General features: G+C 51.4%; 1 protein-coding gene across 1 annotated transcript in view; it reads right to left on the bottom strand.

Moving 5' to 3' along the window:
- Positions 1 to 10,663: 10,663 nt before the first annotated feature.
- BTBD7 (BTB domain containing 7) overlaps positions 10,664 to 17,522 on the bottom strand; it is a 77,843-nt gene continuing 70,984 nt past the window's right edge. Inside the window, exon 11 of the mRNA XM_040641503.1 lies at positions 10,664 to 15,889. Within this exon, the coding sequence (XP_040497437.1) occupies positions 15,074 to 15,889 (816 nt within the window). The 3' untranslated portion in view covers positions 10,664 to 15,073. The remainder of the gene's footprint in view (positions 15,890 to 17,522) is intronic.

The following is a 17,522-nucleotide window of genomic DNA, read 5'->3' as shown; positions in this document are numbered from 1 at the left end:
ACCTTTGATAAACACAGAGCCCTCGGTTGCTCTCCCTCCAGAGCGACATGGTCTCTGCTGACAAGAGATGACACGCTTTAAGGTATGTGACTCTAAGCATCGGGGCTTCGGGGCCGCAAGGGTACATTAATTTCCCTTCGTGTGTCCAGCAGTGGCAAATACCAGTCCCTGGATGAGATGAACTCGGCCTGGGGAACATCAGGGCCTCAAAGAAATGGTCCAGCCCCTGGTTTTCTGCATCAAGCCGCCTAATTCCAGATCCCCACGAAGAGTGATGTGTGGGGCTGGGAGGTCCTGTGGTCACAGGAGATGCTTCTGTGCCCTGCGCTGGCCTTGCAGAAAGGCTGGGTGGCCAAGCTCAGGGCACCTCTCAGATGGCGGGCAGGTCCCAGCTTGGGAGCTCGTGTCCGAGTCTGAGGACTCCTCGCCCCGTGCAGGGGTGCGCCAGGGCGCCGCGGTGGCCGCAGGGTCCCGGCTTCAACTGCCACGAGGTTCCTGGCTCCCGGGACAGGTCAGGGCCACGTCTCGGAGACCGTGCGCTTCCCGGGCAGCACAGAGTACACGTCTCCCAGGGCCGAAAGGCTCCTCTAGAAAGGGACTGATCCTTCTTTTACATTAACCAGAAAACCTCTTTTTTTGTTTTTGTTTTTTAACCTATGTTCACAGCTAGTTTTCTTACTGACCGCAACGGACGGTCTCTTTTTGTGGAGACGGATTTTGGCCAACATGTGGCAGTTGATATAAATGCATGTTTTATGCAAAACAAGAATATGGTATTAGTTGCTTTTAAGGCACTCCGGCATCGTATGTACATTTTTGTAGAATTGTTACTGGACTTACAATTACATACTTCAATCAGGTTTCTGTAAAATCGAAATAAAACCAGTTCAACAAAATAGTGGCTTTACAGGTGGTTTGAAGTCCTATTTAAATGTGCACAGCCTCCCCTGCAGGTTATGAGAGAAATGGATATAATGCCGGTATTCTAGCCGCCATTCCTGCCCTGGGGTCCTGCTCAAGCCGAGGGACTGGCTGAGTTCTTCCTGCTGTTCTCGGAGATGTGGCCTGATCTGAGGTCCGCCAGCGGGGCCCCTGCACCCCCCTGGCTTTACAGCCCTTCCTGCGAGGGAGGGTCCGTGATTCCCGTTGGGGCCTCGATGAACAGGGGAACAAAGGAAAGGGCTTGGGTGGTGACCGATGGCAGTGTGTTCAGGGACTGCTCCGTATGGAAGGAGCCCACAGTCTGGGGAAAAGTTGAGGTCCGCCCGCATGGTAGCTGTTCTTTCAAAAGTAAACATGAAAAAACAAACCTAAAAGCCAATGTAGAGGCCCATCTTTGGCCTCACCCCAGCTCTTCTGCCGTGGGAATTATCCAGACTTGTCACCAGCATGGCGAGCTCAGCTCAGGTGAATGAACTGTTGTCTACAGCCCTGAAGCTGCCCACACGTCTGAGAAGTCAGGATTACATAATCCTCAATGCTGGGAAAGCTGCAGTTCTCCCAGCAACCGGACCAAAGGACCCTGGTGGGGCAGGAGGAAATTGAGAGCAATCCAAGTACTGCAGGGACTTTGGCGGTGACCTAGTTCAGCTCCCCAGTGAAGAGGAGTGTGGTCTGGGGAACGTGGGAAGTACAGGAAGCCAACCCAGTTCCCAGAGGCCAGTGAGGCTGTGTCCCAGGCAGGTCACCTTGAAGTGGCTGCTGGATGCAAGCCTTGGTCCGAGGAGGCATGGAGCAGCTGTGGCCAAAGCCACGTGTACCTCCCTTGCCCTCCTGAACCGCTGGGCGTCAGACAGTGTGTGTCCCCCTGCTTACAATCACAGGATCCCTAGGTTGGAAGGGACCTGAGAAGTCAGCCAGCCTCACTTTGTCAGGACAGGAGGCCCTCCCTCATGGATGACCCTCACAGGCGACCTGTGCCGCCCTTGGCCACTTGGCTCCCATGTCTCCATGCTGTCGGTGGCAGTGCCCCAACTTCCAGTTCGCTCTTGGCCATGCCACTTTCCTGCCATGGGATTTGAGGGGCATCAGCCACACCACTCCGAGCTGCTGGCATCTATCTCGTGAGCACCGGAGGGGTCAGCCTTTGGAAGGAGTCAGCATCATGGAAGGCAAGGAGAAGAGAAAGATTCGGTGGATTCAGACATCGAGCCGCTGGATTAAGCCTTGCCCGAAGATCGTGCAGCTCGTAGACTTTTCTGGAGCAGAGAACACTTCCATGGTTCACTTGTAGTGACAAATGCTCGCTGCCTCACAAGGCACTCATCCCCTTTCTCCCAGTCCTTGATGTATTTTCCTGAACAAAAAGGCCAGCTGCTGCTTCTGGACTCTTCCATTGGCCTCCCATCCACATCTTTGGTCTTCTCCCAGGGATTCCTCTAGCTGGCACGGGAGAGCTGTTCATGGCGCGCTCGGGCACCTGGCCTGGCAGCTCTGCCCTGACCCCCCCACCTGGAGACCCCCACCTGGGCTTCTCCTCAGCCGTCTTTCCTCCAGCGTGGGGCCCGTGGCTCATGCTACTCTGCTTCCCCCCACTCACATCTCAGCCTCCTGGCTTCCCTCTCCGGCCTCTGCCTCAGGCCTGAAAATCCCTCAGTGCGGCTCACCTGTAGTTAGACTGAAAAGTTTGACAACTGTGTTGTGTGGATACGTATCTGTATGTCCACGCATACTCACAGGTACGACATATGTTACCCTGTGTATATCATGAGGAATTGGCTCACACGGTTATGGAGGCTGAGCAGTCCTGCGATCCGCTGTCAGCTGCAGACCCAGGACAGCTGGTGTAGTTCCAGTCCGAGCCCGAAAACCCAAGAACCCAGGGGAGCCCGTGATGCAACGAGCAGCTGAGAGCGGACACTCTCCCAGCTCAGGGGAAGATCCGTGTTCCAGCTCAGACGGTCAGGCAGAGAGTCCATTTTCCCTTCCTCTGCCTTTTTTGTTCTATTCCGAACCTCACAGTTGGGACTGTACCCGCACCCCACCCTGGGGAGTACCTGCTGTACCCCGTCCCTCCATTCCCACGCTAACCTCATCTGGAAGCACCCTCACAGACACCCAGATAGCACTGTTGCCAGACTTCTGGGCACCCCATGGCCAAGCTGACACAAAATTAACCCTCCTAACCACCGGCCCGTCTAGTTCGTCTCACTCCGCCCCACGCCCTGTTTGTGGAGTAAGGGAGGCCTTGGGGTGTGCAGGGTCCTGGGGGCCCGTCTCCTGGGATGAACAGCGGCCTGGGCTCTGCCTACTGTCACGTTCACTCTTGCCCCAGGGCACAACTCTTCCCGGTCGTAAGAGGCCTGCTGGGGACCCCTGGGCGGCGGAGCGGGCAGGCAGGTACTGTCACGTTCACTCTTGCCCCAGGGCACAACTCTTCCCGTCGTAAGAGGCCTGCTGGGGACCCCTGGGCGGCGGAGCGGGCAGGCAGGTGTGGGGGGGAGGGTTCTCCCGGCTTCCTCAGGAGAGCGCCCCCCAGTCTGCAGGCCTGGCGCTAGGAGTAGAATGGCAGCAAGTGGGCAAATAAGGAGCTGCTTTGGAGACAGGCACCTTCTCCACAGCTTTATTTACAAAAGCTGCAGAGTTAAAAATCACTCATTTCATCCCCTAGGTTGAGGGGGTCCCGCCCCCCCGACGACCTCTCAGTGGCGGACGGAGAGACCTGAGACGCTAGTCACTGTTTCCCGTGGTCCTGGCCTCAGCTCGGGGGGCACTGATCTAGGTGGGAGTTTGTTTACTATCTGCCCTCCGCGCTACACCGTAAACCTGCGAGTCAGGGACTGTCTGTCCAGCTCACTGATGACGTGCCGGAGCCTGGCCCAGCGCCTGGCCCGTGACGGGAGCTCCATCGTGGACACGGGCAGACGGGAGCGCTCGCGAGTGTCCAGCAGCGCTGAGCGTGGCCAGGAGCTGGAAGCTTCTATGAACGTGATCTCACTTCTCACAGTGACCCGAAGAATATGAGTGTCCTTCCCTGTTCTGAGATGTAGGAACCGAGGCTCCGAGACACGGAGGGTCCATGGCTGGTCCAGGTGACCCGGGATCAAAGGCAGGCCTGACCCCAGGCCCTCACTGACAAGGGCCACCTGGGAGCAGTGGAGCATTCCGGGCAGAAACGTGGGAAGGGGCTGAGAGCTTTTGCCTCGATCACAGGATGCCATGCTCTGTCCTGGGGTACGACACCAACTCTTCTCTTGGTTTGGTTTTGGTAAATCAACTTAGACTCACACGACAGAACCGGACTCGCTTCTGGGGCCTAAACCTCTCCAGGGAGCTTTCTCTAAACCTTCCAGGAAACCTGACTCCCGCTCAGCCTCCCCAGGCGAGAGGCGGGAATGGAAGGTGACCCAGAAAGAGCGCGGAGCCTTGGCCCTCGGGGCGTGTGGCAGGGGAGAGAGGGTGAGGGCCAAGGGCCGCTGGGCAGAGGGAAGCAGGTTCGGGGGGGCTGACTCCTCGTGCAGGCGCCTCGCCGCCAGCAGCTGCTTGGTGGCCGCAGAGCCCAAGCACGGCCCGTGGCCCGTCGTGCCAGCCTGTGGCGCAGGACGCCCGCCGCCCCGGACAGCCCTTCCTGGCGGGCCTGGGCTGTGGGGGCCCCCGGGATGTGGGGGGCACGGGCCCTGGACCCCCGCTGGCGGGAAAGAGGCCTGAGGGGGAGTGAGAGCTGCCACTCACCAGCTCCTCTGAGGGCAGCGCTGGAGGGCACCGTCCTTCGCAGGGGGTGAGGCTCCCGCGAGAACCCGGGACAAGGGCAGAGGCTGCACAGACCCGCCAGGATCTCCCTGGGAGCGCCGGGCTCCTTGCCTCAGTCTCCTCATCTGCCAGACTGGGGTCATGAGGTGCCTCGCCGGGCTGTGGCGACACTTAGGGGCCGATGGTCATGGTTAATGGTTAACCAAGTGCTAACCATCACTGTCACCGAGTGGCCTGTGACGAAACAAGGAGAGGAGCAGAGACGAGCCCAGGGTCACTCGGTGGGAGCGAGGCAGGACCCCGGGTCCCTTGCTATGGGTTTGATTCAGTGAGGGTTTTTTAAGATTTTATTTATTTGAGAGAGAGAGAGAGAGAGAGGCGTGCTGGGCTCTTGAGAGAGGATTGGCCAGACTTGGCTGCTGGCCGGCACCCAGCTGCGGGACAAACCAGTGGGCCCGACGGCGGCTGGCTTCCCCCGTTGAGGACGTGAGAGTTTCCGCCCTCTGGGTAGCTGGTTCCCAAGAGAGAGGAAGGAGAGGAGAGGCCCGCAGGCAGAGACTCGTCTGCCTGTTCTCTAACGCCAACTGCCAACAGTCAAGAGCGCTCCGAGTGCCCTCCGCGTGGGGAACGAGGTGGGCAGTGCCCACCCTCATTTCCTGCCATGAAGGTGGCCGGGGGCCAGGCCGGGTGTGGCGGGGCCGGCGGCTGCGCTGGGGAGGCTGGGGAGCAGAGCACTGGAAGCACCAAGAGGACAGCAGGCCGGAGCTGGGCGGGCCGGGGAGATGAGGCTGAAAGGTCAGAGACACTAGGGCGACTAAGTGCGTTGTAAGGGGGTGACACCCAGAGAAGGAGAGAGCATCACTGACCAAGTGAGGGCCGTTAGGAGACAGGAGAGGGTGGACTCCGGAGCCAAGGGGGCAGGAGGCCCAGGCCGCCTCCTGGCACCAGAGGGGCAGGGGATGGGGGTGGGGTGTTGGTCCAAGGCCAAAGCTGACGGAGTGGCCATCTGAAGGTATCTGGCCTGCAAGGCCAAGGAGCAAGCAGGGAGCTGGAGGGTGGCCCATCGGGAAGGTGGGCAGAGGGGAGGTAGGAGGGCAGCCCCGGGAGAGCAGGCAAGGGCTGACTCACAGGGCTGGGCAAGCCGAGGCTAGAGCCTGGGGACCACGGGGACTGTTGTCTCCCAAGGCTGGGTCCAGGCGCAGGAGATGGACGTACCCATTGCTTATGGCTGGAGTCTGGCCAGGAGGATGGCTGGCAAGGTGCACAAGGGGAGGAGGTGGGTACCTGGGGGCGGTTGGGCCATCCAGGAGCAGAGAGGAAGGAGGTCAGAAGCCAGAGTTCCAGAGAAGGCACAGGAGGGACATCCGGGAGGATCTGGACAGGGCAGAGGGTGGCCGGAGAGCAGGAAGTGAGGTGAAGATTTCAAAGGTGAGCCCTTCTGGGGACAAGGGAAAGGTGTGTCGTGGTGTGTGGCATGTGTGGGTGGCAGAAAGGGAAGGACAGGTAGCTGGACACGGTGACGACATGGATGGGGAGGACAGTAACAAGGCTGAACTGAGGCCTCAGGGCACGAAAGGAATGCCCAAGGTGATGGGCGCCAGGGTGGGAGAGGGACAGGCAGATGGTGGGAGGCGCTACTAAGGGAGGCTGCCACACACCACCCGTCCTGACCCTCAGTCCATGGAAAGCGCTGGAAGCAGCAAATTCTTGGGAGCAGGCTGCAGGGTGTTAGGAGAGCTGGGACCCCGCTGAGTGGAAGAGGAGGAGGAAGATGTTGGGGGTGGGGGTGGCGGCAGGACACCACAGGCAGGCTGCCCAGTGGCTTGGGTCAGGGATGCTGTGGGAGCCAGAGGGGCTGGATGGTGGAGGGTCCTGAGGGCTGTGGAAGGCCTCAGCAGGGCGGGAACGCAGGTCTGGGCAGCCCTGGGGTGGTGGGAAGTGGGGGCACTCCGGTCTCCCAGGGTTTTGGGTCCATCTGTTGGAATATGCAGAAATGGGACAAGCACCCAAGAGAAGATTCCGGAAACAGAGGCTATTTATGTAGCTGAATAGTGTGAGGGTGAAGGATTTCAGGAGGAGTGTGCACAAGGCAGCAGCTGCCCACGGTGCCTCAGCACAGCCCTTGCTCAGAATGGGAACAAGACTTTGGCTCAGGGTGCCTTGGGGATTAGGAGGCAAAATACACAAAGTCCACCATCAGACCTCAACGAGGAAACTGCTGTCACCCCTTTAAGGATGAGGACCCTGAGCGTTAGTGCTTAGCCCCAGGTCCCTCAGGCCCGGCCATGCCCTGGTTGGCGCCCTGGCGACGGTCCTCACTAGGCAGGCCCTCCCTGGGAACACGAACCCTTCCTCCCTACCCCCTTCCCTGGCTTGGGCTTCCTCACTCCCTCCGAAGCCCAGCCATCATCCAGCAGATTCCCCAAAGTTTAGAGCAAGTCATGCTCACCCCCAGATCCCAGGCTCTCCCCCACCAGGGGGACCTACAAGAGGACATCCTCACTCTGGTGCGATGGAAAGCTCAGGGTTGGCGTCTGAGGAAATGCGCGGCTATGGGGACCGGGCAGCTCCAGGGGAGGCGCAGGGGGTGTTCAGAGATTGAAAGGGGTCCATGGGCCAGAAAGATGCAGATGGAGGGACATGTCAGGAGGTCAGTGAAGTGAGGCCCATGAAAAATCCTGATGTCATTATCAATGTCATGCATAAGGCTGCGTTTGGAGCAGGGGCAGTGCGAGGTTAGCAGGGAACAGAGGGCAGAACCACGCGTCTCACTTCCATCCTTCCTGTCGAAGGAAACACCCTTCAAACCCGGAGGAGCTGAGCAAACATGACAAGGAGGATCTGGGGACCCTGAGGGTCACTTCTGGGGAAGCAGTATGCTACTGTCATTCTGTACGGGACGACCAAATACTAGAAATGACCAAAGGTCTCCGTTCATCTGCCCTGGTGCTGTTAAGGGGGGGATGGTAGGTTCTGGTAACTGGGACAGGGCACCTTCACCGGTGTCCCCTCGAGGATTCTAAGATGAACGACTGAACACTCGCAGAAAGCAGCTGGATTAGGAGTGGGGTGTTTTAAGAACAAATTCTGCTGAGCTGGCCTCCTTTCCCACGTTGATGGGGTCAGCAGTCCCCGAGTGGGGGGAACGCTCCTGCCAGGCTGCTCCAATGTCACACGCGGAGATGAAGAGACAGGGCAGCTGGTAAAGAGGACAGCAACAGCTTTGGTAGTGTCCCAGTCATCCCACAGCTCACGGACCCTCCAGCCCCGTCCTTTGCCCCCCTCCCCCGCTGGAGCTACTCAGGCTTGTCTCTGTGGGTCTCTGAGTCTCACCTCCCACTCAGATGCCAACCTGTCCCGGCCCTTCGCCCCGGCCTGCCACCAAGCCGCTCTTGCCAGCCTCACTGTCCTCCTCCGTGTTGCCACCCAGAGCACCTTTTGGGCCTGATCTTCCAGAATCTCTGAGCAGCAGCCGCTGGGTTAACTTTGAGGAAGGGTGGAATTGGTCCCTAATCTCTTCCTTGTAATTAGCTTGAAAAGATAATACATGCACGTACCTTGAAAATTCAACCAGGACGAAAGGTGTACAATTCAGCCCCCGCCCAATGACGGTGCCCCTCAAGGCCGTCCTGGGAATATTCGCACAGGTCCTTGCAGACCTTTTCATGTCTATGCGAGCGTATTGCCGACCGCCTTGAGTGGGAGCATACGTATGCGTTGTTTTGTATTTTGCTTCTTTCACTTCCTATATTCTGAAGATCATATTCCCTGCTTTTTAAGGGGTGGCCTTCGGGGTGCCCCACACTGCTGCTTTCCTTCTACCTAGTAGGCTACCTTGGCCAGAGGCTCCCTCTAGCTGAACTGTACAGGTTGGAGTTCCTCCAAGTTGACTTCTGGGCCTTCTTTTCATCTCAAACCTTCCCCCGAAGCCACGCTATCTACTCCCGAGGCTTTCCACGCCAGCCAACTACGTGGACAACTCCCACCTTGGACCCCTAGCTCGGACACCTGAGCTCCTAGCTTGCACCCAACTGCCAAGTGCACACGACCACCACTGAACTCCCGTCTTTCTGCTGACCTGACTTCTGCTCTCCCCGCACCCGCCAGGCGCTGGTTCCCGTAGCAGTCACGCCACGTGCAGAATCATATGCAGAAGCCTCCTCCTAGCCTTCTGTTGGCCGTCTGGGCTCGTCTCGGGAAGGCTGCCCCCGCCTTCTGCCTGGCCTCCCGATCCGCCGCAGCCCCTCTTCAGTCCGGGAACAGGGAACACACACCTCTCATTACGTCACGGCTCTGCTTACAACTCCACGGCAGCTCCCCGTCGCTGCTAGGATCAAAATCAGCAGCCCACACTGTGAGGGCCCCACGCGCCCCTCACTCCCTGGAGCTTGTTTCCTCGGTGCATCTTCTGGAAACCCTCCCCCGACACCCTCTTCCCCTCAACCTGCACTCTGAAGGTCCCTTCCACATTAACTCTTCCCCATCCGGGGCCAGTTAGAGCCACAGCCTCACCGTTGTAATAATCCAGCGTCTTTTATTCCTCGACACCCTGAAACAGTTACGGGCAGGACTGTCTTGATCATTACTGTCACCTCAGGACTGAGCACTTAGAAGTGACTTACTGCACGAATAAATGTTTGCGGAACAAACGAATGCCACGCTTGTGCACTTCCACCCCCTGTACATTATGCTCCCCCGGCCTGGGCCACCATCCTTTCTGGGGTGCGGTACGATTTCCATGGTTGAGAACTTGGGCTCTGGAGCCACACTGTCTGGGTTTGAGCCTAGGCTCTAACCGACGTATTAGGCAGGTGTGTGACCTTGGACAAGTTACTTGATATCTCTCTGTGCTTTGGTTTTCTCATCTGTGATAAAATGGCACTAATAATAGTATGTAATTCACAGAGGATTCAAGGAAATACTATCTAATTCACTGATTAAAGAAAAAAAAATAAAGTGCCTGGCATTGCATCTGGCATATACTTCTCCCTCCATTCATTCCTGGGCCATGTCAAGCCCGTCTTCCCCCAGCCATGATAACCTCCTACTGCTCTGTACTGCTTTGTGTCTGGGACAAAAGTCATTTCCCGTGAGAGTCCAGAGTTTCTGAGAATAGGCATCCTATTGGCTCTGTCTGCTGGGAAGAGTGGACCCAAAAAATATTCCTCAATGCACTGAGGAAAGGTAAGACCTGGCATGGCTGAGAGGCTGGCCTGCACCCATCGTCCCAGGGGTCATCTGCAAGCACAGGAATGAAAGTTGACTTATTCAATTTTCCTTTTAGGTTTTTAAGAAGCTCACATACAAAAAACCTTAGCTTTTATCCTGAGAGTCCAGAGTTAAACCCAAGACGGTTACAAAATATAGAGAACCGCCTTCGTGAGACATGAAGGCGGAAAGGCCAGAATGGAACTTGTTAGTGAAATGATTAAAATAAAAAACGATACCGATTTTACAGCAATTGAAAAAAATGGAAATTAGAAAACTTCCTATTTCACATGTCTTTTCAGAAAACCTAGACTAGATCATGACTCCCTTACCCTTTCAAATTGAAGCCTGAGTTTGAAAGAGGAAAAGAGCTCAGACACAGGGACACCCGTGCATCTTGGGGCGTAGCTGGGTTTCTCGTTGCCCGACCACAGCGCCTGGCACGCTCCAGGCGTGGGTCCCCGTGGGCGGGACCCTGAGCTTCCTGTGGAGACCCCTGTGCAAGTAACTCTCTGCTGCCATTTGTAAACTGGAATCGCTCACGAGTGTCCCAGTGAAATAACAGAAAAGAATGAACTTGACTTAGATGAAAATGTGGTATTTCCAAGGAAACCGTAATAATTTTAAAGAGCCCCTGCTTAACTGAAATCCTGGAAACCGAGGGGAAGTTCCCCTAGGAAGCCTCCCAATTCTACCCTCAGCGGAGGACAAGCGCCTCTGTGACTGAGGCTCCGGGGCTAACACAGACCGTACCCAACTCAGCAGGTTCTATACAAGCCATTTATTTGAAATGCCAACTATATGTAGGATAAAGTCAGTGCTACATGCTTATCAGTAACAGTAGAAAAATAGAACCAGTGGAAACCTTTGTACAACCGTAATGATACTCAAAAGAGAAATGTATCGTTTTACAATGCTTCACACAGACGAATTCAAGTTTGGAGGTACCTAAATAAAAATACTATATATTTCTTTAAAAAACACTATGTACAATTGAAGCGTAAACAAGTTTTACAAAGTACTGGTTATGCAGGTTGTAGAAAACACTTGCATAGGACATGAAATCAGTTTAAGAAAAATTTCTGAGCCTTTAGCATTGAAGGCACTTGACTTTATACCAGTAACAGCACAACCACAAGAAACGCAGTGTTGTAGAAGATTCCAGCTCTCTGAAGGACAGATGTGCTACATAAACAGTAAGTGGGGTTCAGGGACCTTCACCTTTCAGCCGCCCCATCTAAGAGCAGGATTCCACACCACCTGCCCAAGGAACCCAGATACAGTCATGTGTAGGTACACCATGAAGCTTCCAGAGCTTGTCTCGCAGAACCCACGTAAACACACAAACACGAGAGGTTATTTTCAAGACACACACTTGCAAGTAATCTTTCTACAGAAACAGCCACAGCATTATAATATTCAGAATGTGGAAGACTGACACATGGTCTGAGGGTTTTCTAGGAGAAAAAAAGAAATCCAAAGACTTGCCAATAAAACAATTATATAATCGCCATTGCAATCTACAGGACAAAAAGACAACATTTCATAAAACATTGTTCACACAACAGTGTTAATGGAAAACTGTAAAATACCTTTTAGTGTGTGACGGTAACTCTTTTAGTAAGGTTATGTGTAATGAGGTTTGAAAGTAAACCACTTAGTAGACAAAGTAAACCATGGCAGAACCGGGAATAGCACCCATCACTGCTGCTTTAATAGTAACTTTCAATTGCAAGTTGAAAGTCAACCAAATAATAATTTAAAAAAAAAAAAGTCAAATAAACATTTCCCTTTGAGTTCGTTCCTAAGGTAAAAACACGAATGCCTCAGAATTGCAAAACAAGTGTCTTACAAGTGTTTCATGAAACACGTTTCCCCCTGAAAGGCGGATTACACATTATTTTGCTGAGTAGTTACTGACAAGTGTCCACCCTTCCCGCAGAGACCAGCGTGCGGCGAGGTCGGCTGCGAGCCCCCGTGGCCCCCGCTGCCAGAACGTAAACAACCAGTCAAAAGAAAACCCAATAACAGGTGGCAATTGTAGTAATAAGAGTTGCTGAGGACGCAAAACAAAGAATTAGGTAAAGTTTCACAGAGAGCTCTACAAAAAGACTCAAATATAAAGAACTTGTAAAATATCCTTAAAATCCAACTGGTTCTGGAAATGCCAAGGGCGCTTAGGTCTAGGGGCGTGTGCCTAGAAGGAGCTAACGGGGCGTGGGAGGAAGGGAGTGGTGCGGGGAAAACTGAAGCAGCTGCTTCTCATGGATAGTTTTTGCCTTTCATGCTGCTATTTCTTTTCGAGTCACGGGTGACTTTGAACTTAATTTATCCATCAAAATCACAAAACTAAAACAAAAATACAAGGAGAGGACCAACAGCATCTTGAAGGAACATGGATCTTCTCTTCCCACTCCAGGAGCTAAATGGTAGTTCTCTAAACCGCGACATGGCGGGCACTGAAGGTGCCGATTGTCTGACGGCCTGATTGTCCGTGGCCTCGAGAGGGGATCTGGTATTTTGAGATTTGGTTCTCATGAAATTTCTAAACCGAGTGAAATGCCAGGTCCTGCAGCCGAAATTTTATATTATACATACTTTTTTTCTAAGAGCAATCTTACTCAGGCTTCACATTTATCTTAGTACAGCCTTAACAGAATTTTCATGCCAAGTAAGCACTACAGAAGATCGGGGAGGTGGGTGCAAAAGCCAGAGGCACACAGCTTTTCAGCCTACCCTAGCCACCATACCTCACAAGACACAGCAGATACTGACGCCTACCCTCGCACACACAAAGCCCCATCTGCTTACCTTCCACAAGTCACACCAGTCCACAGTCCCACAGAGTAAAGCAAGTTCCTCTCTATACACAGTTGAGTCAGACCAGCTACTACATTATTAAAAGCAAACTTCATAAATTAAAGTAGGAACAGTGGCCACTTATTTTTATGTTTGGGGGATATCAAAGAATATTTAATAAGTTTTCAGGAAAATGAATGTGTGACATCAAACAGCTCTTGTCTAACATTTTAAAAAATACAGGTCAGAGATGAGAAAGCTTTTTCCCACCCAAATTAGCTCTACTCACTCTTATTTGCAGTTCCAGCACAGTACAGTCTGAATTCAGAAGAGAAATTTAAAACTATATCAAAATAATTCATGTCAATACATGTATATAAATACACATTAAAGAATATGATGGAATTAACAATTTTTGTTTCTGAAGAGAGACAGACTGAAATTGGCTTCAAAAGACACCATCATCTATTATAAAGAGTCAAACCTCCTAAAAATGAGCACAGAGTCCTATGTTTTTCTATCTTTAAAAAAAGGAGCCTCAAAGGCGATGCCAGCCAGCCTCCCAGGGGACGAGTGTTCGCTCTGGGGGCCGTGGCGCTTGGCCCGACCACCACCAGCGCTGACGAACACGCGAGCAGCAGCTAGCTAGGCAGCGGAGCGGGGCAGCGATGTGCCGGTGTATGCGGACAGACTGACGTGTTCCCCGTCTTTGCGACTACCTACTGTTAGGATTTTTTTAAATGTCAGATTATTCCTGAGTGTATATCCACAGGGTAAAGTAGGAAAGACTGTTAAGAGAAACTACAGCTTCGGGAGAAATCAGAGTTGTTGACGCCCAATAGAAACCTATTTACTTAAAAGTGCATGTAATTCATTTATATGGTAGCTTGTAAAGGCTCCCTAGCCCTGCATAGTTTTAGAGTGAGTGTGAGTGATTCATAGTTTTACATATATATACATACATAGAAAAGAGGCTCCCAGACACCCTTCACATGAGGGAATGTTCGGCAAGTCCCTTGTCTTCTAAGTGCTACGGCTGTGTGTGTACGTGTTTGTAAAAATACAAAGTGAATGCTCAAATAATGTTGAAGTGATTTAAAAACTCAAATACTAATATATTTACATTGGAGAGTAAGAAAAAAAACAGTCCTTAGCTCACACATTGCCCTTCCAAGGGAGAGGATCTTAAAAGATCCCATGTGCTCAGTGGTTCAGTAAAATCCCAAACCAGCGTCCCCAATGGAGTTCAAGTAGGACATGTAGTGTTTCACCGGGGGGGGAAAAAAAAAGGTTTCTTTTTCTTTTTTGGTGACAAAGCATTATGCATTCTACAACTTTTTTAGGACACCAAAATTCAGACAAACTTTGAAAAACATTTAAAAGAACACATAGGCTTACAAACACCAAATGACATCCGTTAAGACTGAAGCCCTTTTGTTTTTTTTTCCCACAGAGAGCAAGACAACTGAAGGCAGCAAGCAGTCGTTTCCCCGGCTCAGCGGGAGAGTCGCCGCTCGGAACCAGAAATCCCCGTCGGGCAACCTTGAAGCTACTTTGCTATTTCCGCTGCCTTAGGGTTCCAGGAAACCCAGTGTCTTGAGAACCTCAGCTAGCGCTACGCTAACGCACACGGCCAGCATCTGCGGGGATCCCGATGGCGCCCACGCTGTGAGCAAAGCCACACACAGCTTCAGCCCGGGCACAAAAGGCTTTGCTCCTTTCGGTTCTTTACCGAACCAGAAAACGTCAGGATCCTGACTGGACTCCCGCTGGAGGAATGAAGACCAGCTCCCAAGAACTGTTAAGGAAGAATGACACTAGATTTATGGAGATTGAGCAGGAAGATTTCTGAACTAAAACAATTACCGAAGAGAGAGGAGCATTTTGATGTGCTGTTCTTTGGAATTTCTATAATTAAAAAATAAGCACAGAACTATTTCATAAGAAAATACATCTTAGTGTGCAGTCCAATGCACGTGGAAACTGGTAGATGAAGGTAAAATGCAAAAAAGTATGAAAATACGGTTCCTTTAAATGCGGCAATAAAGTGTGACATACAGATACAAAATCAATACAGATAAAATAAATGTACAAGTGCAAAAAAATTCCATCATTTGTAAAGAGGAAAAAAAGTGCCAGCTTGCTTGCTCTTAAAAATGCTTCCCCACACAACTGTTCAAACACAAAACAGACAGATGCGGCATTCAAAAGAACCCTCGTAGCATGCCACGTCTCATAAACATGTATATACAAAAACCAGAATAAAATAATGGGAAACCAAGTTAGCTGGCATCAATAAACTGGTCTCTAAGTTGTCGGGTTACATCATAAAATGGGATGTTTCACATCTCAGGCACAGACGACTTGGAGGTTGCTCTCAGAGGGCAGACTTTTTGTAGAGGAAGTCTGGCTTGCTCGGTGACCTCCTTCCCCTGCTTATTGAATCGTCCCTTTCTAAATCGGTATTTCGCTGAGCCCCGTGGCCCAAGGACTCGCTGTCGGCCAGTCTCCTACTGGATCTCTCTTCCGGAGCTTCAGAGCTGCATGCAGGATGTGAGGGTCTGTTGGGAGTCAGCCCAAAAGTCAAGTCAGTTTCAACTGCTGTTCGTCCCCTGACGTGGGCTGGACCATTGCCAACATTTTCTGGGGCTGCCAAAGGAAAGTCTGACCGCTGGGGAGGTTGCTCGACAACATCAAGGTGGATTGGCTCATTCTTTTGTCTGTGAAGATGCCCGTCAGGGGAAAGTGGATATTCTCTCCTAGCTTCTTCCTGCTTTTTAGGAGAGGTCTGGCTAGGTAGGTAGGCTGACTTTAAGCCACTTGGTGAAGCCTTACTGTGGCTATACAAATCAGGACCGAAATATCCACCTTGCGAAGGGGAAGGGGTGCGTCTGCCAGGAGCAGGCGTAGAAGGTCTGCAAGCAGCATTTGAGAAGTCATAGAAATCCGGATATTCCTGCTGATTTTCTCGAGCATCTGATTTTTGCTCTAGTGTGTGTTTCTTTCGAGACGTGTGTGTATGCCTCTGTGGAATACATGACAGATGCTGGGGAGGCCCTGGTCCTACTTCAGAAACGGACTGGCTGAGTTCTGTGTCTACAGCCAGTTCTGGAAGCCTCCTGTCCTTGAGTGACAGCGTGGACACACCCATGGCGATGTCAGGCACGAGATCATTTAGCACAGGTTGTGTGCACTGCAAACAGAGATAAAAGAAGGGAGGGTTCAAAGAAAAACGCCCACGACTCAGTCTTTGTACAAATGATGTTCAATGGTTTTGCTTCCTCACTATAAAAGTGATCCAAGCTTACTTTCAAGAATGATAATGCTATACACGCCCCTGGGTGGCTCAGTCGGTTAAGGGTCTGACTTTTGATTTTGGCTCAGGTCGTGGTCTCAGGGTTGTGGGATCAAGCCCCATGTTGGGCTCAGCTTGGAGCCTGCTTGTCTCTCCCCTGCTCCTTCCCCCTCCACCCCAACCCTTCTTGCTCGCATGCTCTCTAAAATAAATAAATTTTAAAAATCTAAAAAAAAAAAAAAGATTACAATATAGAAAATCATAAAGGCCAAAAAACAAAACAAAACAAAAAACAAACAAAACCCCCCCCCAAACCCACTAATCTTCCCTACTGAGATAATTACCATTAACATTTTGAGGTATTTTTTCCACTATTTTTTCCTCTGCTCATATATTAATTTTCACAAAATGTAGTAACATATGTAAGTCTGTCACTAAATTTTGAGATTACTACTTAAATTACAACACAATACTATATTGTATTGATGAATGATGGGTTATTTAGCCATTCTCCCACTGCTGACATTAAGGCTGTTTCCAATTTTTCATTATTATAATCAAGACTACAATGGGGTGCCTGGATGGCTTAGTCGGTGGAATGTTCAACTCTTGATCTCAGGCGTTGTGAGTTGAAGCCCTATGGTGGGTGTAGAGATTACTTAAAAATAAAATCTTAAAAAAAAAGAACTGCAATAAACATACAAATAAACTACCTTTAAAGGGAATTTTATTTAAAATATAAAGTAGTAGAACTTTTGAAATTGTGGAACTGAGAGGCCAATAGGCTGGAAATTTGGCCTATCAAATACTATCGATCTCTGTTGTTTCTTCTTTTTTAGGGGTTTGGGGGGACAGCAGGGAGAGTAGGTAGAACGGTATAAGGAAGGATCACAATTTGACCCAAAGTGTACATTAGTCCACAGTGTCCAAAAAGTCGTATTTTAATACAGATTCCCTGTACTAATATATGGACCTTTTGTTTTCCTACTGAAGACCACTGACAACGTGTGACTGAGCAGGAAGGCTTAAACATCACTGTTTTTTTTTTTTTTTTAAACGTATTATATAAACAAATTCAACCCCTCATACACTGCAAAATCGAGCAAGGACTTCTTGCTTAGTCTAGTAGCTACTAACGCTAGCTACTGTGATTCCCAAATGAGTGCTCTGATGCAACAGCCCAGGCAGACACAGGCATAAGGACTATCTGTCCACTCTCTGAATGGGGAGTCTGTCGCCACACTGCTCCCGACAGTACACACAGCTGTAACTTCCCCTTCCCGGCCCATCAACGCATTTGGTAGAAGAGTAGATTCTATAGACATGAGGGCAGATTCTAGACATGTGCTTAAATGGTAACATCCATTGGCACGCCCAGTAACGCTACCCCTTCCAAGGACCTGCAGTGAAGACAAGGAAGGTACCAACTACCCCGACCACACCCCGTCTCTCCCTCGCGCTCGCACTCTGCTCCGTTATCTTTCTCTCTCTTTTCTACAGCCCTGCGGTCTAAGCTTTCAGCTTGTCGGTA

Source organism: Ursus maritimus, unplaced genomic scaffold (genome assembly GCF_017311325.1).
Source record: "Ursus maritimus isolate PB19 unplaced genomic scaffold, ASM1731132v1 scaffold_25, whole genome shotgun sequence".
In the NCBI taxonomy this organism is placed as follows: Eukaryota; Metazoa; Chordata; class Mammalia; order Carnivora; family Ursidae; genus Ursus; species Ursus maritimus.
The sequence above is the reverse complement of the archived record's forward strand: the minus strand, read 5'-3'. Positions and strand labels throughout refer to the sequence as shown.